Below are 16,961 nucleotides of genomic sequence, written 5' to 3' on the forward strand. Positions count from 1 at the left end.
CCTTAATACTCTGAGAAGTATAGTTTTTGCAGTACAGTTCCTGACTAGTACAGAGAAAAGACCACTTTCTCCTGCTTTCAGAAAGGAAGGGATAAAGATAAGAGAAAAGGGGGGAGATGCTGTCAAATAAGAAAGGCCCTTTCTTGTTTCAAAGCGTGACGGCCATGAGGAAGCTAATGGACCTTTGTGTTGGCACATCTTTAAAAACTAAAACCCTGACAGATAACACCTTTTAAAAAACTCCATCTATTTTATCATCAATTCATCCACCTTAACACCTTCTGCCAACTGCTGCCTGAAGGCATATGTGCCTTGAAGATCTCTGATTAGATTCAGAAGCTAGCTGAAAGAAAGTGTGCAAGTGTGTGACCTACAGTTAGCTCTCTGACTCCAATACACTCTGGATGTCCAGGTTCTGGTTAGCATTAGTCTCATTCCACTTGATGGCATATCACCACTATGTAAAATGGTAATGTAATCTTGCCCTGAACTTCTTAATAACAAGGCTGAAAATTAACAGGGATGGCAAGATGCAGCTCAGCACCTGAATAACCCACACTGCTTTCTCCTTAGTTGACAGTGAAACTGTAGAATAGCTCATAGCAGCCACAGAAGGGTTGCTACTGTATATTCTTTCATTGAAACATGACATGTTCATAATTAAGGCAAGAGAATAACTTTACCAAGTTACTTGGTCAATTTACTTAGTCAATAGTCCTACCTAAGTCAGGATTAAAATAAAAAAATCAATGAAAATGGTTTGTGCAACCTACAATGAACATACTTCATTAGCCTGCTATTTTGTAGAAAATGGTTCTCTAACTGTCCTTACTCCTGCTGTCCTAATCTCTTCTATTGTTTTTCTAAACATATAGTTCAAATATGCCTTTAACTATATATTGTGGCAAAATTGGGGCCCTTTGGAAAAATTGGTTTCTCACAAATTTAAAATGTATGGTACATCATATACATATTTACATGGATGAATCTTGTTATATTAAACTGGAAAGTACACATTTTGGTAGATATACTCAAACTAAGATTCTATTTTTATACATAAATTCAAGTGATGAACATTTACATGTGTTTAGAAACATTTAAACAGTACCAGTGTTTCCTTAGCCATGCACATAACCTTTTAGGCTAATGTCAAAAGCCTTTAATTAACATCTGTTAAACATACTCTGCTATTCTAGTAAATCTTAATAGTTGGATAAGTCCAAGTTATCAGAAATGAAAATAAAATACACTACTTATAAAATCAAATTTTAAAAAAAATCTATATTTCCAAGATTCTATTTTATGCTTAACTGCAGCTTTTTCAAAACGATCTGCTCAAAATCCCATAAATCTGTAACAGAAGATGCTTTTGTTGCCCAAGTGTCCATTCAATCTTCAGGAGCATAGACACTGACCTGTCTCACCTTTACTTCAACCTGAACCCAGCTCTGCTGCAAAGTGCGCTAGTTCTGAAACCTATAAATCAGCTCATCACAATGAAACCCTACTGCAATAAGCTGTGGTTCAGATGTTTAAATGCAGAAAAGGGACTGTTTAAGTGTCCCTTTTCAAGTGATGAAAATCTGCATCAGCATCAAGGCCAAAAAACAGCTTTCAACCGAATTGAAATCTATGTCTGAAGCAGAGAGCCAATTAAAAAAGGCTGCTTTAATTTCTGATTATTTTCCCCTCCCAAGGATAAAAATTTTTATTCAATGCTGCAAATTTGAAACATTGCCAGAAGTTGAGTCAAACTTTTTTTTTTAGCCAATATGGCAGGGTTTGTGCTTAGTCACAAAATGCCCAGGTGGTAAAGTTTAGGACTGACATTGAAAAAGGCAACGACAACAAAAAGGCTTTCATAAATCAACTCAGTATATACTGGATGTATACTCAGCTGCTGGGCTTCAGTTTGTTTTAATGTACAGCTGAGGTCACACCACTGTCTTACCTTCCTTCCATCGCTCGCATGGCAATTCACGTTTAATGGAGTCAGCAGGGCCATGAGCTTCTCTTCATTACCGCTCCTGCAGCAAAACAGCATTTAATAAAAGGAGAGAATAACAATGCAAACTACATTAGATCCAGTGGAGACACAACATCATCACTGTTAAGGTAAGACTGGTTGGAACATATTAAAAGCTAAATAAAAAGGGCATGCTTAAACCATCTTCCAGGTAGTGCTGTCATTTATTTGCGATTCATGGTCCTAGCAGAATTGGTGATCAATTCTGAAGGCACAATATGCGACACCTGAAGTGCAAATCATACCACTGTGCGACCTTCAGCACGTCATCAGATCATGTCCTTCCCGACTACAGATGGAAAGGAATGAAGAATAAATAAGCAACAAAATCCTACCATATTGCATCTCACCAGGACTAGAAATCAATCTGTGACAAAATTCCTGGATGAGATTTATCAGGAAAATGAGCCTCGAGTCAAGACAGTCTGGGGGTGGAGGGAGGAAAAAACTGAAAAATAAAGCATCCAGCAAACCTCTGGTGCCTCTTTTGTTTCCCCCTTGAGAAAATGAAAAATTATCGACCGCAGACACAGCTAAACGAAAGTCACTAGTCACAAATACGTCCAGTCGCTATTACGCGATAAAAAACAGCACAGAACAGCAACGTCGGTTATATCTAGAGCTGCTCAAGGGAAATTGAATTGATAACTAATTGAGTATTAGTTATCATGACCTCTGGAAAGTTTAGTGATGTTATTTACATGCCATGGCAGGCGTTCTCTAAACCCGTCTTTCAAACACCTTAATTCCTGACTGCAGGCCAGAAGCATTTACCCTCACCAGCCTGAGGAATCATATCTTGTCCCAAAGATCAGAGTACAACACGTGTCTACAGTTAGGACCAGTGCTTCAAGCCGGTGGCCTCATAGGGTTCTTGGTGAACAAACAAAATGTGGGATCTTGGCTTTTTTTAAAGCATTTGTCGAGAAGGTTGCTGAGTATTGAACAGCCTAAGGTCACCCTGAAGAAAAAAAAAGGAACCCCCTACGTGTTAATATTTTAGCAAGGCTGTCCATCCTGGAGTAAAACCGCCTTACTACACAAATTTGGCTGTCCCAAACGATACAAAACAGTTATGTTTACCCTACAGATCATCTCTAGTATTGACTGCTATTCATATTTCACATCTCCTCCACAGTAAATAATGTAAAGTTAAACGTCTGTGTTGACAGGGAAAATGCATGACTTCCATGCAGCAGTCCGGTAGCTAAAAGGACAAAGATCATTATAATTGATCACCTAGTGAAGCATTAAGTTGCTATCATTTCTTGTTGTTTTCTTGCAGAATATATATTTGCCTGCAGGACTTGTCACAATAAAAAACAAATGCCTGTGAGTCACTTCTAAAAATGAGCCATCCGTGATGTCCGTGGTGCAAGCAGATCAGTGCTATAGCGCAGCTCTGTGGCAAAGCAGTTCAGACAGGTGTGTTTGCATATTGATACATCATTCAAAACTGCATTTCAGGCAGGACTCATAAATGGGCTTTTCCAGTCGAACACAAAGTCATTCTTAAAATCCACCTCTGTTCTATGGAAACCCTTCACTGTCCTGAAGAAAGTCCTTCCTGAGTGTGTTGGGCTTAAGATGACTGGTTGTAACTAAAAGCAATACCAAAGCCCTGATTTTTCCATAGCCAACCTTATTTTATGTTTTCTATCTTATTTAATGTTTTAATTATTATCCACCTGTAGATGTCCATCAAATCAGTTTAATCAGCATAGCTGGATTGACAGAATGCAGGGCGAGTTTGAAGATCAGATTTTAATAATGATTAATTGCTTACAATTATGTAGCGCTTTTCTGGACACTCCACTCAAAGCGCTTTACAGGTAATGGGGACTCCCCTCCACCACCACCAATGTGCAGCATCCACCTGGATGATGTGACAGCAACCATAGTGCACCAGAAAGCTCCCCTCAGATCAGTGGGGATTAGTGTGGAGGAGAACAGAGTAATGAAGCCAATTCATAGATGGGGATCATTATGAGGCCATGATTGGTAAGGGCCAATGGGAAATTTGGCCAGGACACCAAATGTTCATGTGGATTTAATAATGTAAGTTGTGTGTATGGTTTGGACTTGGTGCCACTTATTTACTGATTGTTAGTGTAGCGCACCTTTAGAAAACTGAGCATGCCTACAGGTTAGCCACTTAGGAGCCTGGCTAAAACCTTAGATACCTAAGCTATAAGCAAGTTCCAATTAGGTCCTTCCATCTTAATAATACTGTATATATAAGATTGCAGAAGCTAAATAAATCATTTTTTTCTGGTAAAGCAACATTCTGTCCTTAAAATGCACTGTCTGGTGTGTCTTTGCTAACATCTGCATCCCTCCGCTCTGTAAGAAGCCAAGGCCAGGTTTTAGTATTTTGGCAGGAATTGTGAATCTATTTATTATAAACGACTGGTCCAGTGGATTCACTGTCGTTTCGTATTTAGTTTTATACCTGACTAAGAAATCTCATAACATAGTGAACCAAGCATGAAAACATTACTGAATCCAGTCAATACATTATGCATTAAACATAGCACGTAACAAGAATCAAGGATTAGATTGCCCCTTTTGCACTTTTTCAAGAAATGCTGTACAGCTTCATTCATAGCCAAAACAAGTACAGACCACTGAAAGAGTCAATGCACTCTGAGATGTCACATTTTTCACCACATTCTGTGAACTACACCTAACTGGTCTAAAGCAGACAGATTTATAATTTCCACACAAATGCGTAAGACAAGAAACTACAAAATAAAGTAATAAATGTGAGCTGTTTCTGATTTCATTTGTTTTCATTTGGCTTTTTTGAATTTTATACTTTGTGTCATCATACATTCTTTAACATAAGGTTTGAAGAGGGACATGCAATGTACAATTAGTCAGCTATGACACAAACATTACATTTTATACTTTACTTAAAGAGCTTTTTCTTTGTATTTAACGGCCTACAATATCCTCGGCACATCCTATTCCTGCCGAAAAACCGAACTACAGGCTTTCTGTAGTCTGTCAGGGTTCACTGCTCAGTCAAAACGCTCCTCCATACAATAATATGAATAAGCCTAACAGTGTTATATTTCAAAACATCACATACACTTTTTTATATTTTTTGTTTGACAGGCCTTCATAGTGCTTGGTTTTCACATAAACATTTTATTTAATGGGAAGTGAACCTTAATCCTCTATAGTTTTGAATCTTACCAAAGTAACTAGTTTATATATAGAAAACAGATCCATCATTTGGCTTCACGCAAGTACTTAATGCAGTGCACATAGAAGTAAATACATAATCAAACGGTATATTGGTGAATGATACATTTGTTGCTATGAATAAAAAAATACTACATCAAGCAACTCGTTCAGCAAATCCTCAATCAAGAGAGACAGTATTACTCAATTTCTGTCTGTGTGACAATGAAGACATTTACATTAACAGCTGTTTATTAAGAATATGGAGAAACTCCCTTTAGCAGACACTACACATAAAAAGCTGACATATTGCAGGTTAAAGACAACAGGGGCAATGATGTGAAGTTCTCTCTAAACTCTGTGCGTGATCTTCATGTAACATCACCTCTCCAGGGATTGTGTAACAAATAAGGACCCAGCTGGTCAATTAAAACACCAGGATGTTCTGGCACGGCATTATTTACAGCAAAAAACAAATTAAGATAACAAATTTTAAGAGGGCTGCCTGTCTTGTTCATTTTGTCCCCCAGTGCCTGGGAGAAAAGGCTTTTATTAATGCCAGCACCTCCACTCAGCACAAGAAGCAACAGTATTGCACGAGGTTAATTATTACATGCACATGTACATACACAATAAAAGCACGCATCTATAACACTTCTTTGCTGATAAAATAAGAAAAAACCCTTCCCAATGAAGTAGTTTACTGAAATCAACCCACGTGCAGTTCCAACCACAACACTACCTACCCCTGTCTTTTTTTTCTTTCGGGGGAGGGGGGGGGGGACAAGGGGGGTTATGGTGCATACTCACCTCGCTGCTTCCAGGAGTTCGTCCTTCTTGTATTCACCTAAGTGATTGCAAAAAATCATTGTCAGTGCCAGAGCGGTGAAATTTGCAGCAGCAGCCAAAACACAGAGAGGAGAATACTGAGAAGCAATCTATGAGCACCACACAAATATATATACACACACACACAGAGACCTCTCTCTCTCAGTCTCACTCTCTCTCTGTATAAATAAAACAGAAATGTGAACTGGAAGGGGAGAGGAAGCCCACACCCCGCTGGGTGATGGAGCTATGACGATAGGCAGCTTGTGGTGGCAGCATCGCCAGTGTCTTGGAGACGGCCGGCAAATTGACGCAGATTCTTGTCCAATCCTCAAATTAAATGGCTTTCCTCAGACAGCCAATCAATGCTACAACACCCCCTCCCACCCCACCCCGTCCTCTGCCACCCTCCCCTCTCTCACACACCCCCTCCCTTTTTGTTCTTTCCATGGAGGAGTGAATGCCGTGATAACAATGCCAAAAAAAAAGTGAAATTAAAATTACAGAGATGCCCTCCCTCTTTCTCTTCCCCTCTACTCCCTCCCTAGCAGGGCCAGCCTCCTGGTTACTCCTGGACCACAACAAATCCAGGGATGAGCACTTGCACAGCCCCTGACATGCACATCCCTGCCAGCGCAGAGCGAGCCGGAGCCACAGGGAGAGGGAGAGAAGCACAGGGAAAGGGACAAAGAAAACGAGAGAGAGAGAGAGAAAGAGAGAGAGAAAGCAGAACATAAGAACCCCTGCTGTTAGATGGAAACCAAAACAGACAGGGAATGATTTTTTCACACTCCCTTGTTACCTACTTGGGGAAGGGGTTCTGGTAGAAGAAAAAAAATTGTACACATGCTTTAATCGGGAGCCTTCGGAAGTACAGCCTACAGACCTTTTCCAATTTGGTCGGACACTTACACACGTGCTTCATTTGAATTTACCTGACCTTGCTAAGCTAGCCTCCTTCAAGAAATACGAAATACAAAATCCAGAAATTCCAAGTCAAATTCCATTAATTTTAAGAACTACATGGTTAATGGATTCTGCTTTAAGAGGTCAGAAATTGTAATTCAGCAAGGCAAACAAGATTAAACTGGAATGCTATTTAGAGGATGAAAAAATGGAAAGAACCTCTGCATGTTCTCTAAATTGATAAATACTGCCTGACAGTTGACTGACAACTGATATCTTTGTAGACAATGATAGGAAGCTGTAGGCTGTAGTTATTGGATTGCATAAATAATTAGGTATTTAATATATGCTGTAAGCTGTGATCAGAAAGTACTGACAATTACATACAGCCCTGGTAGAATTCAAGTAGTTTTCTATTTATAATTTTTGCATTATCTATTTGAAGGTGGCTGTATGAAAACCCGAAAGCTAACTACTGCAAAGAAATCAATGCTTAGTCTCAAAAATAATCCCTTGCCACCTCAAATGTCCATATATTCATGCTCTGAACCTAAACATTGGCTGCAGAAACTTCATTTTACTTGGCAAAATAGTCACAGACAAATGTACTGGCGCCCTGCATTTGCGGCAGTGCTATTCCCTAGTTTATTATGTATAATAAACATTGTGCATTACCATCTTCTTGCATCACGTCTAGTCATTCATCCCAGCAAAGAGGAGTTAGGATTTCTAGTGAATTAAATAATTTAAGATACAGATCTTAATTTTGCAACCCTACAGACATCTATCAAGAAGTAAAAGCAACCCTTTGGCTTAAATGAAATTGATCAGGTTTAGGCAAATTACAGATACTTCCTCCTGGCAGTGTAGTCTGTGGATGAAAGAAAACGTGAGCAAATCCTAAATATATTTCATAGCAAAGAGTGCATATAGGAAATGTGAGCTTGAGCATATTCTGCAGGAATATCTAACCTCTCATAATATCACACTCATTCAGGTTAGTCATGATGATATAAGTAGTATTTAGGGATGAAAATACCTGTTGTGTTTCTGGAGTGTCTCAGTACACATTGTATGGGGAATGGTTATAATCCTTGGAAAGAATAGAAGCAGAACTCAGCAATATGAGCCCTATTTGTTTTACTCTTTAGTAATTTGGGCACATTTCTGTAAACGTGATTTGAACTAAAGAACTTAAGCACAATGCTTCTACTGTTCAAAAATTGTGATAATGTGCTTATCACCTGTACTATAAATGTGGCTTCTTAAAATTGTCATGAAATACAAATTGTACAGTATAGAAACAGATTATGAAATAGAAGATATTCGTGGTTTCAAAGATTTTTTTCTGGGTAAGGGTACAAAACCTTTGAGCTAATGTGTGTCACCCAAATACAAATCCTATCAACAAAAAATCCATAGTAAGGCTACTCACACTGGGTAATTTCATAATGTGCCGATATCACGCATTTACTTGAAGTACTTGAATTCATTAAATTCACTACAGAAAAGTTTACACATGAAAGTTTTCAAAGTTCAACCAGACTGCAAAGGTTGATAGTTACAATGAACAAAGTCCAGAAATCTGGTGTCTAAAGAAAGAATCAAAGAGAACAAAGTAGAACATTCACCTTAGTTCTGTCCAACTTTAATCTTTGTAATATTATGCCTACTTCTTATAAGACAAAACTTTACAAGCTGACTGTTCTGCTAATTTATTGATTTCTTAATAATCACAAAATGGAAAAATGTACCAACATGTCATTCCTTAAATTGGGTGTAGCTAATGAAAGATGAAAAGCAGGACACCACCGCTTGTGCCTTGGATTCCACCCAGTTACCAATTTTACTTCCAATACAAGGTAAGCCCTGACTCCCTCCTTGACTCTTTAAGAGGGCCATCAGGTTTTTACTGAATGATTTGATACCAGTGAGCTTGAGAGATAATGGGGAAGGGAGATAACAAGCAGGTTATTAAAGATAAAAAAGAAATTTATGGAGATTTGATGTCACAGCAGGAGTACGGAACTCAATTTTAAGACAACTTTAAACATGATGGACATAATGTTTGCCTTTGTTTGTATCACTGGACATAATGCCTCTCGCCTTTCATGGACAAGCACAGCTAAGCTGCCCCATAGAACAGCATTGGTATTACAAAGTGTCTGCAGCTGAAAAGTTGTCTCTCTCTGTACAATGAGATAGATGTGGTGCCTTCTGAACATTGTCATGGTGTTACACTGCATGATGTACAAGGAGAGCCAGCTATCAAACTGCGGTGAAAAAAACAGCACAAGCAGTTTGTGAAGGATTGTTCACAAATTCAAGTGTAAATTTGATAGTATTCACAGCAATATAGAAATATTTGTGCAACTCATTTTCATGCAGATCAAATTAAACCGAAGCAGCACTGGAGGCAAGTTTCAAGATCTACTAGATGTATTTTGTTTGTAAACACAGAGATGAATCCAGTGAAACTATCACTACTCTGACAGTCAAGTCCAGCAATGCTCCAGCCTGGCAAATCCTCAGACAGTTAACCAGCATTCCCAAATGCTATCAAAAACAGAGCATTCAGCAGAAAAAGCAAAAAGCATCACTTGCCTTATTAACGTGCCCTTGCTTACACTCTGAATTTACTACAATACTATATTTCAGTGTGCTCTTTGTTTAAAAAAAAAAAAAAGACGAAGGTGCCCTGCCATCTCTACAGGAAGGCACAGTGTCCTTCTCCAGACGCTGCACACCAGATGAATTCCTAAATACACAATAAGTAAAAGAAACAAGTACAGCTGTCTAAAGATTCAATGACTTTCCAAAATTCGCAATATTTTCTAGAGGTTTAACGAGTCCAGGCCATATCTATTACCTGTACTGAGCAAAAGTGTCAATTTTGTTTTTCTGCAGTTTAACAGGAGATTGCTACACGTATATTAGGTTATAACTCGTAAGGACTGGAGTGCAAAGAGCACTTCCCACTCCCTCCTTTCAGACAAGGAAACTGAGGTGTGAAACAGTTCGAGATGTGAAGTTAGGCAGAATGGAAAAACAAGTTGTATGCCCTTTGTCTAGAAGCTGTTAAACAGCAACGTCACTCTGAAGAGCTAGAGAAGGGGGCCAAGAAAAAGCCACGTCAGCCTTATCTGAAACAGGAGAGAATGGAAAATAATTGAGCCGGTCTGATGATTTATATTGTTTTGAGAACGTTCTCGTTTGCAGGAACCCATGAATCCCTGAAGAGCTGAGATAGGTGGTACTGTATAGCCCATATATAGTGTACGCTATATAGTATATTTTATCTTTACTATCAAGAACTCGTTAAAGCCAGATTTAGCTTCCTCCCCATTTACAGTAAAGACGATATAAAACCAATTACAACCCCAAAACCAATGCTTGCACGCTATACAATTCCAGTTCTTTGTACAGTGTGTACATCTGCGTCAGAATTTTGCGATGCAAAAGGAATCAGATAGGACCAAGCCACGAGATCAGTGCTGTGCCTGCATCGGCTCTGGCGATTGGAAGGTGTTCTGTTACAAATGTATCTCTACATCAAGGCAGTTTATTTTAATAAGGTGACTCAATAAGCTGAACAAGTGCATTCTATTAGGAAGCAGAGCCAGTCACAGTTATAAAGAAAAACAACTACTTTCTTGAGAAGTTCTAGGCTGTTAAAAAAAAACTCTATGCAAAAGTCTTGCCAGTCATTATTCCTGGCCCTTACTCGAGGTTTCAAACACTGGTGGCAAGGCCTGTTGTTCAATGAAGCAAATCAAGACTGCCAGTGTAACTGGGGAATAAGCCCTTCATTTCAGTATTTCTCAGGGCAGTGGTGAGAATGATGGAATAGAATTAAGTCCTCGGAGGCCAGAACACCACATAGCTTCCCTGGCCATCATAAAGCTCGCTCCTTGTGGCCAGTCATGCTTGGGAAATAAATTATATGGCATTTAGCATGTGACACCGGGATGTTTTTTTCAAGAATTGACTTGTCTATATTTATGTGCAATGTATTCTAGTGGACACATTCTCATATTGCCCATAAAAAGAGGTATATTATAGATATGACAGATAAAGTATTTTTAGTTCCACAAGATAATTAAAAATTCCTGAAGTAAACAAATTACAACATACTTAACAAATAATAAATTTAATTTTGCACACAAGATGTCACTTCTTTATCCTGCCCCTCGTGGGCAGTCTAAAGAGAAAAGGCATACTTCATATTATTTTTATGGACTGAAAATTTAAAATGTTTGTCTATTTTACACTTAAATTGAGAAACCTGCAGCGATTAATGAATCCAGCCATACTACTGTACAGGATGTACATACCCGGAGAGAGAGTTCAGTGAAAGGTGCCCTGTCGGCTCAGCAGCAGCTTTTTCTGCGACAGGTTGCAGTTTCCCTGACAGTCCTCAGTCCTAATGGAACAGGGCCAACCACAGGACAGCTGCTGCTTGGGAAACTGAGAACCCTCAATGTAGCTCTGCCCTGCCAGTCCAAGTTCAACCCACAGATGAACAAAGTACAGCTCATCCCGCAATCAGCACTCGCTTGTACAAGCTGTGCAACTTTTTCACTCATATACGTCACTTTCAAATCTATGATTTAACGATTAACGTGTCTGCTCATAAATGTTAGAGTGTGTATAAAAACAGGGCTATTTCCATCACTGCCATGCTGACAATGATAAAACGCGTAATAAGGAGATGTGCAGAATATTAACCAGACCTAATATAATGGGCTCACCTCAAGGATACATATTAATTCAAGGAAAGAATAAACTCTTTAACCTTCTTTAAGATTTAAGCTTTGAGGTATGACAATCTGGTGGTCAATGAAGAAGCCTGTTTCTTGATTTATTGCCAGCAAATAAGAACGGTCAACTGCAAGATGCATCATTCTTTCTAGGAAGACATGAGGCTGAGGACAGTCACTGAAAAGGGAGATCCCGAAACTGCATATAACACGCTTGTATGTAATAAATGCATACAGACGCATACATCATTGCCACTTCAGGCAGTGATAATTGATCTCAAGTGGCTGTGTTTCCAGAAAGCATTAGTCTACAGTGACGCCAGAAGCAAAACAAAAAAACAGGTAGGGCAAAATGCTTCAAAGAAAACCTTAAGCTCTCAAAAGTACTGAGCAAGAGACTTAAGATTTTAATAAAGGCAGCAGTGTGGAGTGATGGCTAGCTCTCTGGACTCATAAAAGACAGGTTGTGGGTTCAAATCCTGGGTGGTGCACTGTTGTTGTACCCTTGAGTAAGTTTGGTTGGTAAAATGCCCAGCTGTATAAATGGGTATAAATGTCAGTTACTTTGGATCAAAGCATCTAGCTGAACCAGTTGGACAGATTGTCTTGAGAGTAGGAGGTTCAGCCATGACTGCACATCAGGAGATGCCTTGGAGACACTTGAAAATGTCAAGCTGTCCTTGAAAACACCACAAAAAACCATGCGGATTTTCTTTCACAAAAATGCCCAAGATTTTACAAGTACACAGCCGAGATGCAGCCCACATTGCTGTTAAGTGGAAATAATACTTGGCTTAACATTTATATCTTCCACATAGCATTTCAGTTGTCAACACATTATCCTGGAGGATTATATGACGGAACAAGCTTAGTCAATTTGAACTAGTCCAGATTCCATACTACACTGTTAAAGATAAGAGATTATTTTTGATCTCCAGAGACCTCCAAAAATCTTTAAAATATTATATTTTCAGTTGAGATAAATTATATATAGGCCTAAAGACAGATATAGACAAGACAGATTCAGTTTAGGCTAAATGATAAATGTTGGGTAACACAAAGTAGATGGAAAAATAACATAAGACAAGTTCTCTTATTATATTTTATACTTGGCAGTTAATCATGATCATTACTTGCAGTATTGACCAAAGTATAGTTCCTAAGGTACAGTTATCGCTTGGACTCTGATTTGGTCTAACATCCCACTGCTGATGCACAAGAAAACGGCAATCCAGCCATGTATGAAACTAGGCAATTACAAGCAGAGATAATAGAGGCCATAGCCACTAGATAGCTGAGGGAAGATGAATTGTTTTTCCTTCAATCTTGGAACTCGGGGCAAAAAAAGCACTGAGCCACTGCATGTGTAAGGCAGTTTCCAGACTCTTCAAACAGAGGCCTATCAGTCACTCTGAGAAGACAATGCCAGAGGAAATGCCTATTATTGAACCACATAGTTGCATGTGGCAGGAGAGGAAAACCCTTCATCTTGACAAATTTGCATGTAGCTTCTTGAGTAATGCACTGGTGAATTAAGATGAATGACTGGGTTGCTGAGAAACCTCAAGAGTTCTGCCCCATTTATCACAGTGGATCGAAAAAGAAAATTGGTGGCACAATAATACCTGGTCATGGTAGAATGCAGATGGCTGTACCATGCAGCGCGTGGCCTGTTAAAGGTTGCAGCACTATAGGATGGCTGAACCAAGATGAATTTTAGACATTAGAATGAGCAACAGTACTTTTCCAGTGTGTCATGTTTTCAAAGAATGTGCCAAAAGAGATGGCTAACTTTAAAAGGAGTGTTAGAAGAAAATCTTTACCAAACAAAGTGATAAAAGGTGAAAAAGAACAAGGGTGATAATGTGGTGATAATGTGCAGCAACTGTATCTTGTTGAAACAAAGAAATGTCTATGAACTTTACAAGACAAGAATGATTAAGTGCTGTAGCACAAGATGGAAATTACTTCAAGCTTATAATAAGGGAGAACAGAAAATTGCAAATAAAAAGGAGGATGTCAACAGAAGGACTGATAATGAAAGAAGGCAGACTCAAGTTCATGGAACTTTTCTCCCACGATGGAAAAGGCGACAAACCTGTCATCTCAATTGCAAGTTTCTGTCAAACACTAAAGAATTAAGTTCCCTTGGTTGGGCAATTAACAGATGCCCGTGGACAAGCTCCGCTTAACAGTGAAATCGCACAGCTGATTTCAGCTTCTTGTATACACTCTTGAGCAGGGTGCGCCAATGACCAGCGAGCTGTATTGGACAGCACATCTCCTGTAGCCCTTGGCTTGACACCAGTAATCAGCACTAACCTGTCTCAAGGGTACCTTACTAATCCCAATGAGACTGATAATACAGTGCACTTTTTAAATCTTTTAGTACTCTTACACAGAACGGTGGAACACCACAATGTAGTCAGTTTCTGCCATCCAACAATCAGACTTTCATTAAAAAAAACAATGGGGAAAAAGAAGCCCATGTTCTTGCGTATTTCTTTTGACAACTGGGAAACCTTAAAAGATACAGTGATTTGTTCTTTTACTTGAAGAAACTTTTACTCAAAGGCTTTGTCCTGGAAACACATGACAGCTTATGTTATGAAATTTCAGGTAGTCATAGGGCTGCTTTTCAGGGACAGTTTGTAATAGTCAAATAGCTTTTTGAGAAAATGGAGGTGGATAACAAATGGACAGCTTCAACTGAGCCACAGTAAAGCAAAAAGCCATAATCGAACAGAATACTGCAAAATATTTGGAATGTTAGATATTCAGTTCAGATCTAGTCATTTATGTCTGTTTTCACAGGATGCCTTTAATGCCTGAATAGTATAATGAGAGTTTTCCCCCCTTTTTTCTAGAGTGCATTGAAATTCAATCAAATTTTTTGACTGTAGCTATTTCTAGGAAAACAGTCTTTAACTGAAATGTTAGTGGCCTGACATTAAAATTAAAATTTGGCAGATATTTTACCATATGTTATAAAAGCATTATTGGTGGCAGATTATTTTTCTTAATATATCCAAACACTGAGTGGAATTAAAAATAACAAATTCTACTAGTTCCCATACTAATCGGTTATGATGTTAATGCCTCTCTGTAGTCTTAATATTTTGAAATATATAAATTAGAGTATAAACCTTTGAAAAGGATTACAAAATTAGATGTTTCAAGGAAGGACAGCTGTCCATCATTTTAAAGTAAAACAAAGTGTTAAAACAGTGATAATATAAATCAACTTATGAAGAAATTGAGCTTTTTTCAGACGTTTCCAAAAAATACAAAACAATTTAAAGGTCCTGAGAAGCTTGAACATCATGTCAAATAGATGCAAGGTAACTAAAAGCTTGAATTCCACAAACTTTTTGGGGTGCAAATTACTAGTCTGAGACCATATCTCCGATTTTATCATACAAAAACATTTTATAGGCTTCAACTGGATGAACTGATTTCTGACTACACTAGCCTCCTAGTTAAAATGTTAATTAGAATGTTCCAAATAGTTAAGACATGTCATCTGCGAGTTAATGAAGCAAAGGTAACAGAAAAGTTCAGATTTCTGAGATCAGAAAAATTCTCAGGATTCTGTTCCACTTCAGTTCTTAGTAACATTATAAAACTAATCTTTGCATAATAATTCAAATGAAGCTTTTTCCAAAGGGTTAATTCCAAAGGGTTAATCGAAAAGTACTTCTAAAACCTGCAGGGCAGCAGCCCTGAAAGACTGCATTTCAGAAGAGTCTGGTCTGCTTATTCACAGTGCACATACCACCACAGGCTGTGAGAGCTCCGATCTACTTCATAATACCAAAGCGTTTTAATGCCATGAGCTGTGTCATATTAACAAAATGTCCACTTTCATTCTAGAAATAACTTTAAAACAGTTCAAGGAAACTCAATGTAATGCTTGAGCCTCAACAATTTGGGGGCTGTTTAGCTTATCAAAAGCAAGGAAAGCATCCAATCAAAATAAAAACAACATTTGGCTTCATTTCTAGCATTGTTTTTATAAAATGGTCACAGGTACAGAGAAACATTGAATTTGGAAATTATTTTTCCTAATCTTTGCATTTGGAGATATTATTTTTAGGATACAAGTGCATATCAATTTCATAGCTTTCTGCAATTTCCCTCAGGGGATCAATAAAGTATCTATCTGAGGCACAAGAACAGACTGGTGGCTGGTACAGTAGCAGTAAACACACCTTTTTAGAATACAGTGGTAAGTGGCACTACAGATTCATTATACCATGCATGACATGACCATTACACTAACATTTGTCATCATCAGAGGGTCTACTGTGAAAATCGCAAAACAGCAGATTTGTGACCACCACTGGAGAAATATAAGCTTCACACACTACCAGATTCAGCTCAACACCTAGTCAATGTTCACATTCAGTGAGCAGGGCAAAAGTTCTATTTTCATCATAGGCAAGAAAGCCATTGTTATATAAGCGAAACCGAGTATGTTGCCCTGCTTTGATTTTGCCAGTCAAATCAGGATTTAACTGCAGGATGGGTAGGTCCCAGCACGTGAAATCACAACACATGATCAATAATGAGGAGGTCTCAAGTGGAGTGACTTGACACGCTACTCCACTCCAAACCACTGCACTCCAACCAGCCCTATCAATTGAATTTGTCCTAAATAACTTGCATATTTTTCTGTAAATTTGCAAGACACTCGCTTATATCCGTCAGGATGCTCTAATACCTCGATTCATCACTTAAAAAGAACTTGGCTCCACTGCCAGTGACTCCACCTGAACTGCTGTTATCATCACTTCATTCTGTTGCATTAATGAACATTGACAAAAGAGACTAAGAGACAGAGAAGAGCACTACGAAACCGCTACTTAAAGACTTCTTAAGTAACTAGCTACAGTAATAATCAGGATTTTGTCAGATCATCTAGGGAAATAACAAATCTTGCCATTTTCACAGCTCTGCTACCATGTCCAACAGCCCTAGCCAGGAAAAAGGGAGCTTTCTTAGAATCAAGCTACTTGTTCTGCAAGATTAAACTGCAGTCTTTTTCCTTTCCACCCAGAGATGTGTTTAAATGCTGCTAACAGACCAGAAAATCTGAAAAATGTCACAAACAAAAGACATTTTTTAGCTTTACCCAACAGAGAAAAAAGGCTAGAATCCTTTTCTCTCTCCCACCATGAATTTGACAACAGTCATTTACTGGTTTTCATTCCTCCACACTGTGTGGACCTTGAGAGTCACTGCAAAGCAAT

General features: G+C 38.5%; 1 protein-coding gene across 2 annotated transcripts in view; it reads right to left on the bottom strand.

The window, feature by feature from the left end:
- The window catches only part of tnksa (tankyrase, TRF1-interacting ankyrin-related ADP-ribose polymerase a), a 140,133-nt gene that overhangs the window by 57,247 nt on the left and 65,925 nt on the right, over positions 1 to 16,961 (bottom strand). For both annotated transcript variants that reach the window (XM_088628844.1, XM_088628843.1), the window contains exons 4-5: positions 6,026 to 6,062; positions 1,952 to 2,027 (exon numbers count right to left, since the gene is read on the bottom strand). In XM_088628844.1, the coding sequence (XP_088484970.1) occupies positions 1,952 to 2,027; positions 6,026 to 6,062 (113 nt within the window). The remainder of the gene's footprint in view (positions 1 to 1,951; positions 2,028 to 6,025; positions 6,063 to 16,961) is intronic.

This window comes from Lepisosteus platostomus, chromosome 4 (genome assembly GCF_059453375.1).
Source record: "Lepisosteus platostomus isolate fLepPlt1 chromosome 4, fLepPlt1.hap1, whole genome shotgun sequence".
Taxonomy (NCBI): Eukaryota; Metazoa; Chordata; class Actinopteri; order Semionotiformes; family Lepisosteidae; genus Lepisosteus; species Lepisosteus platostomus.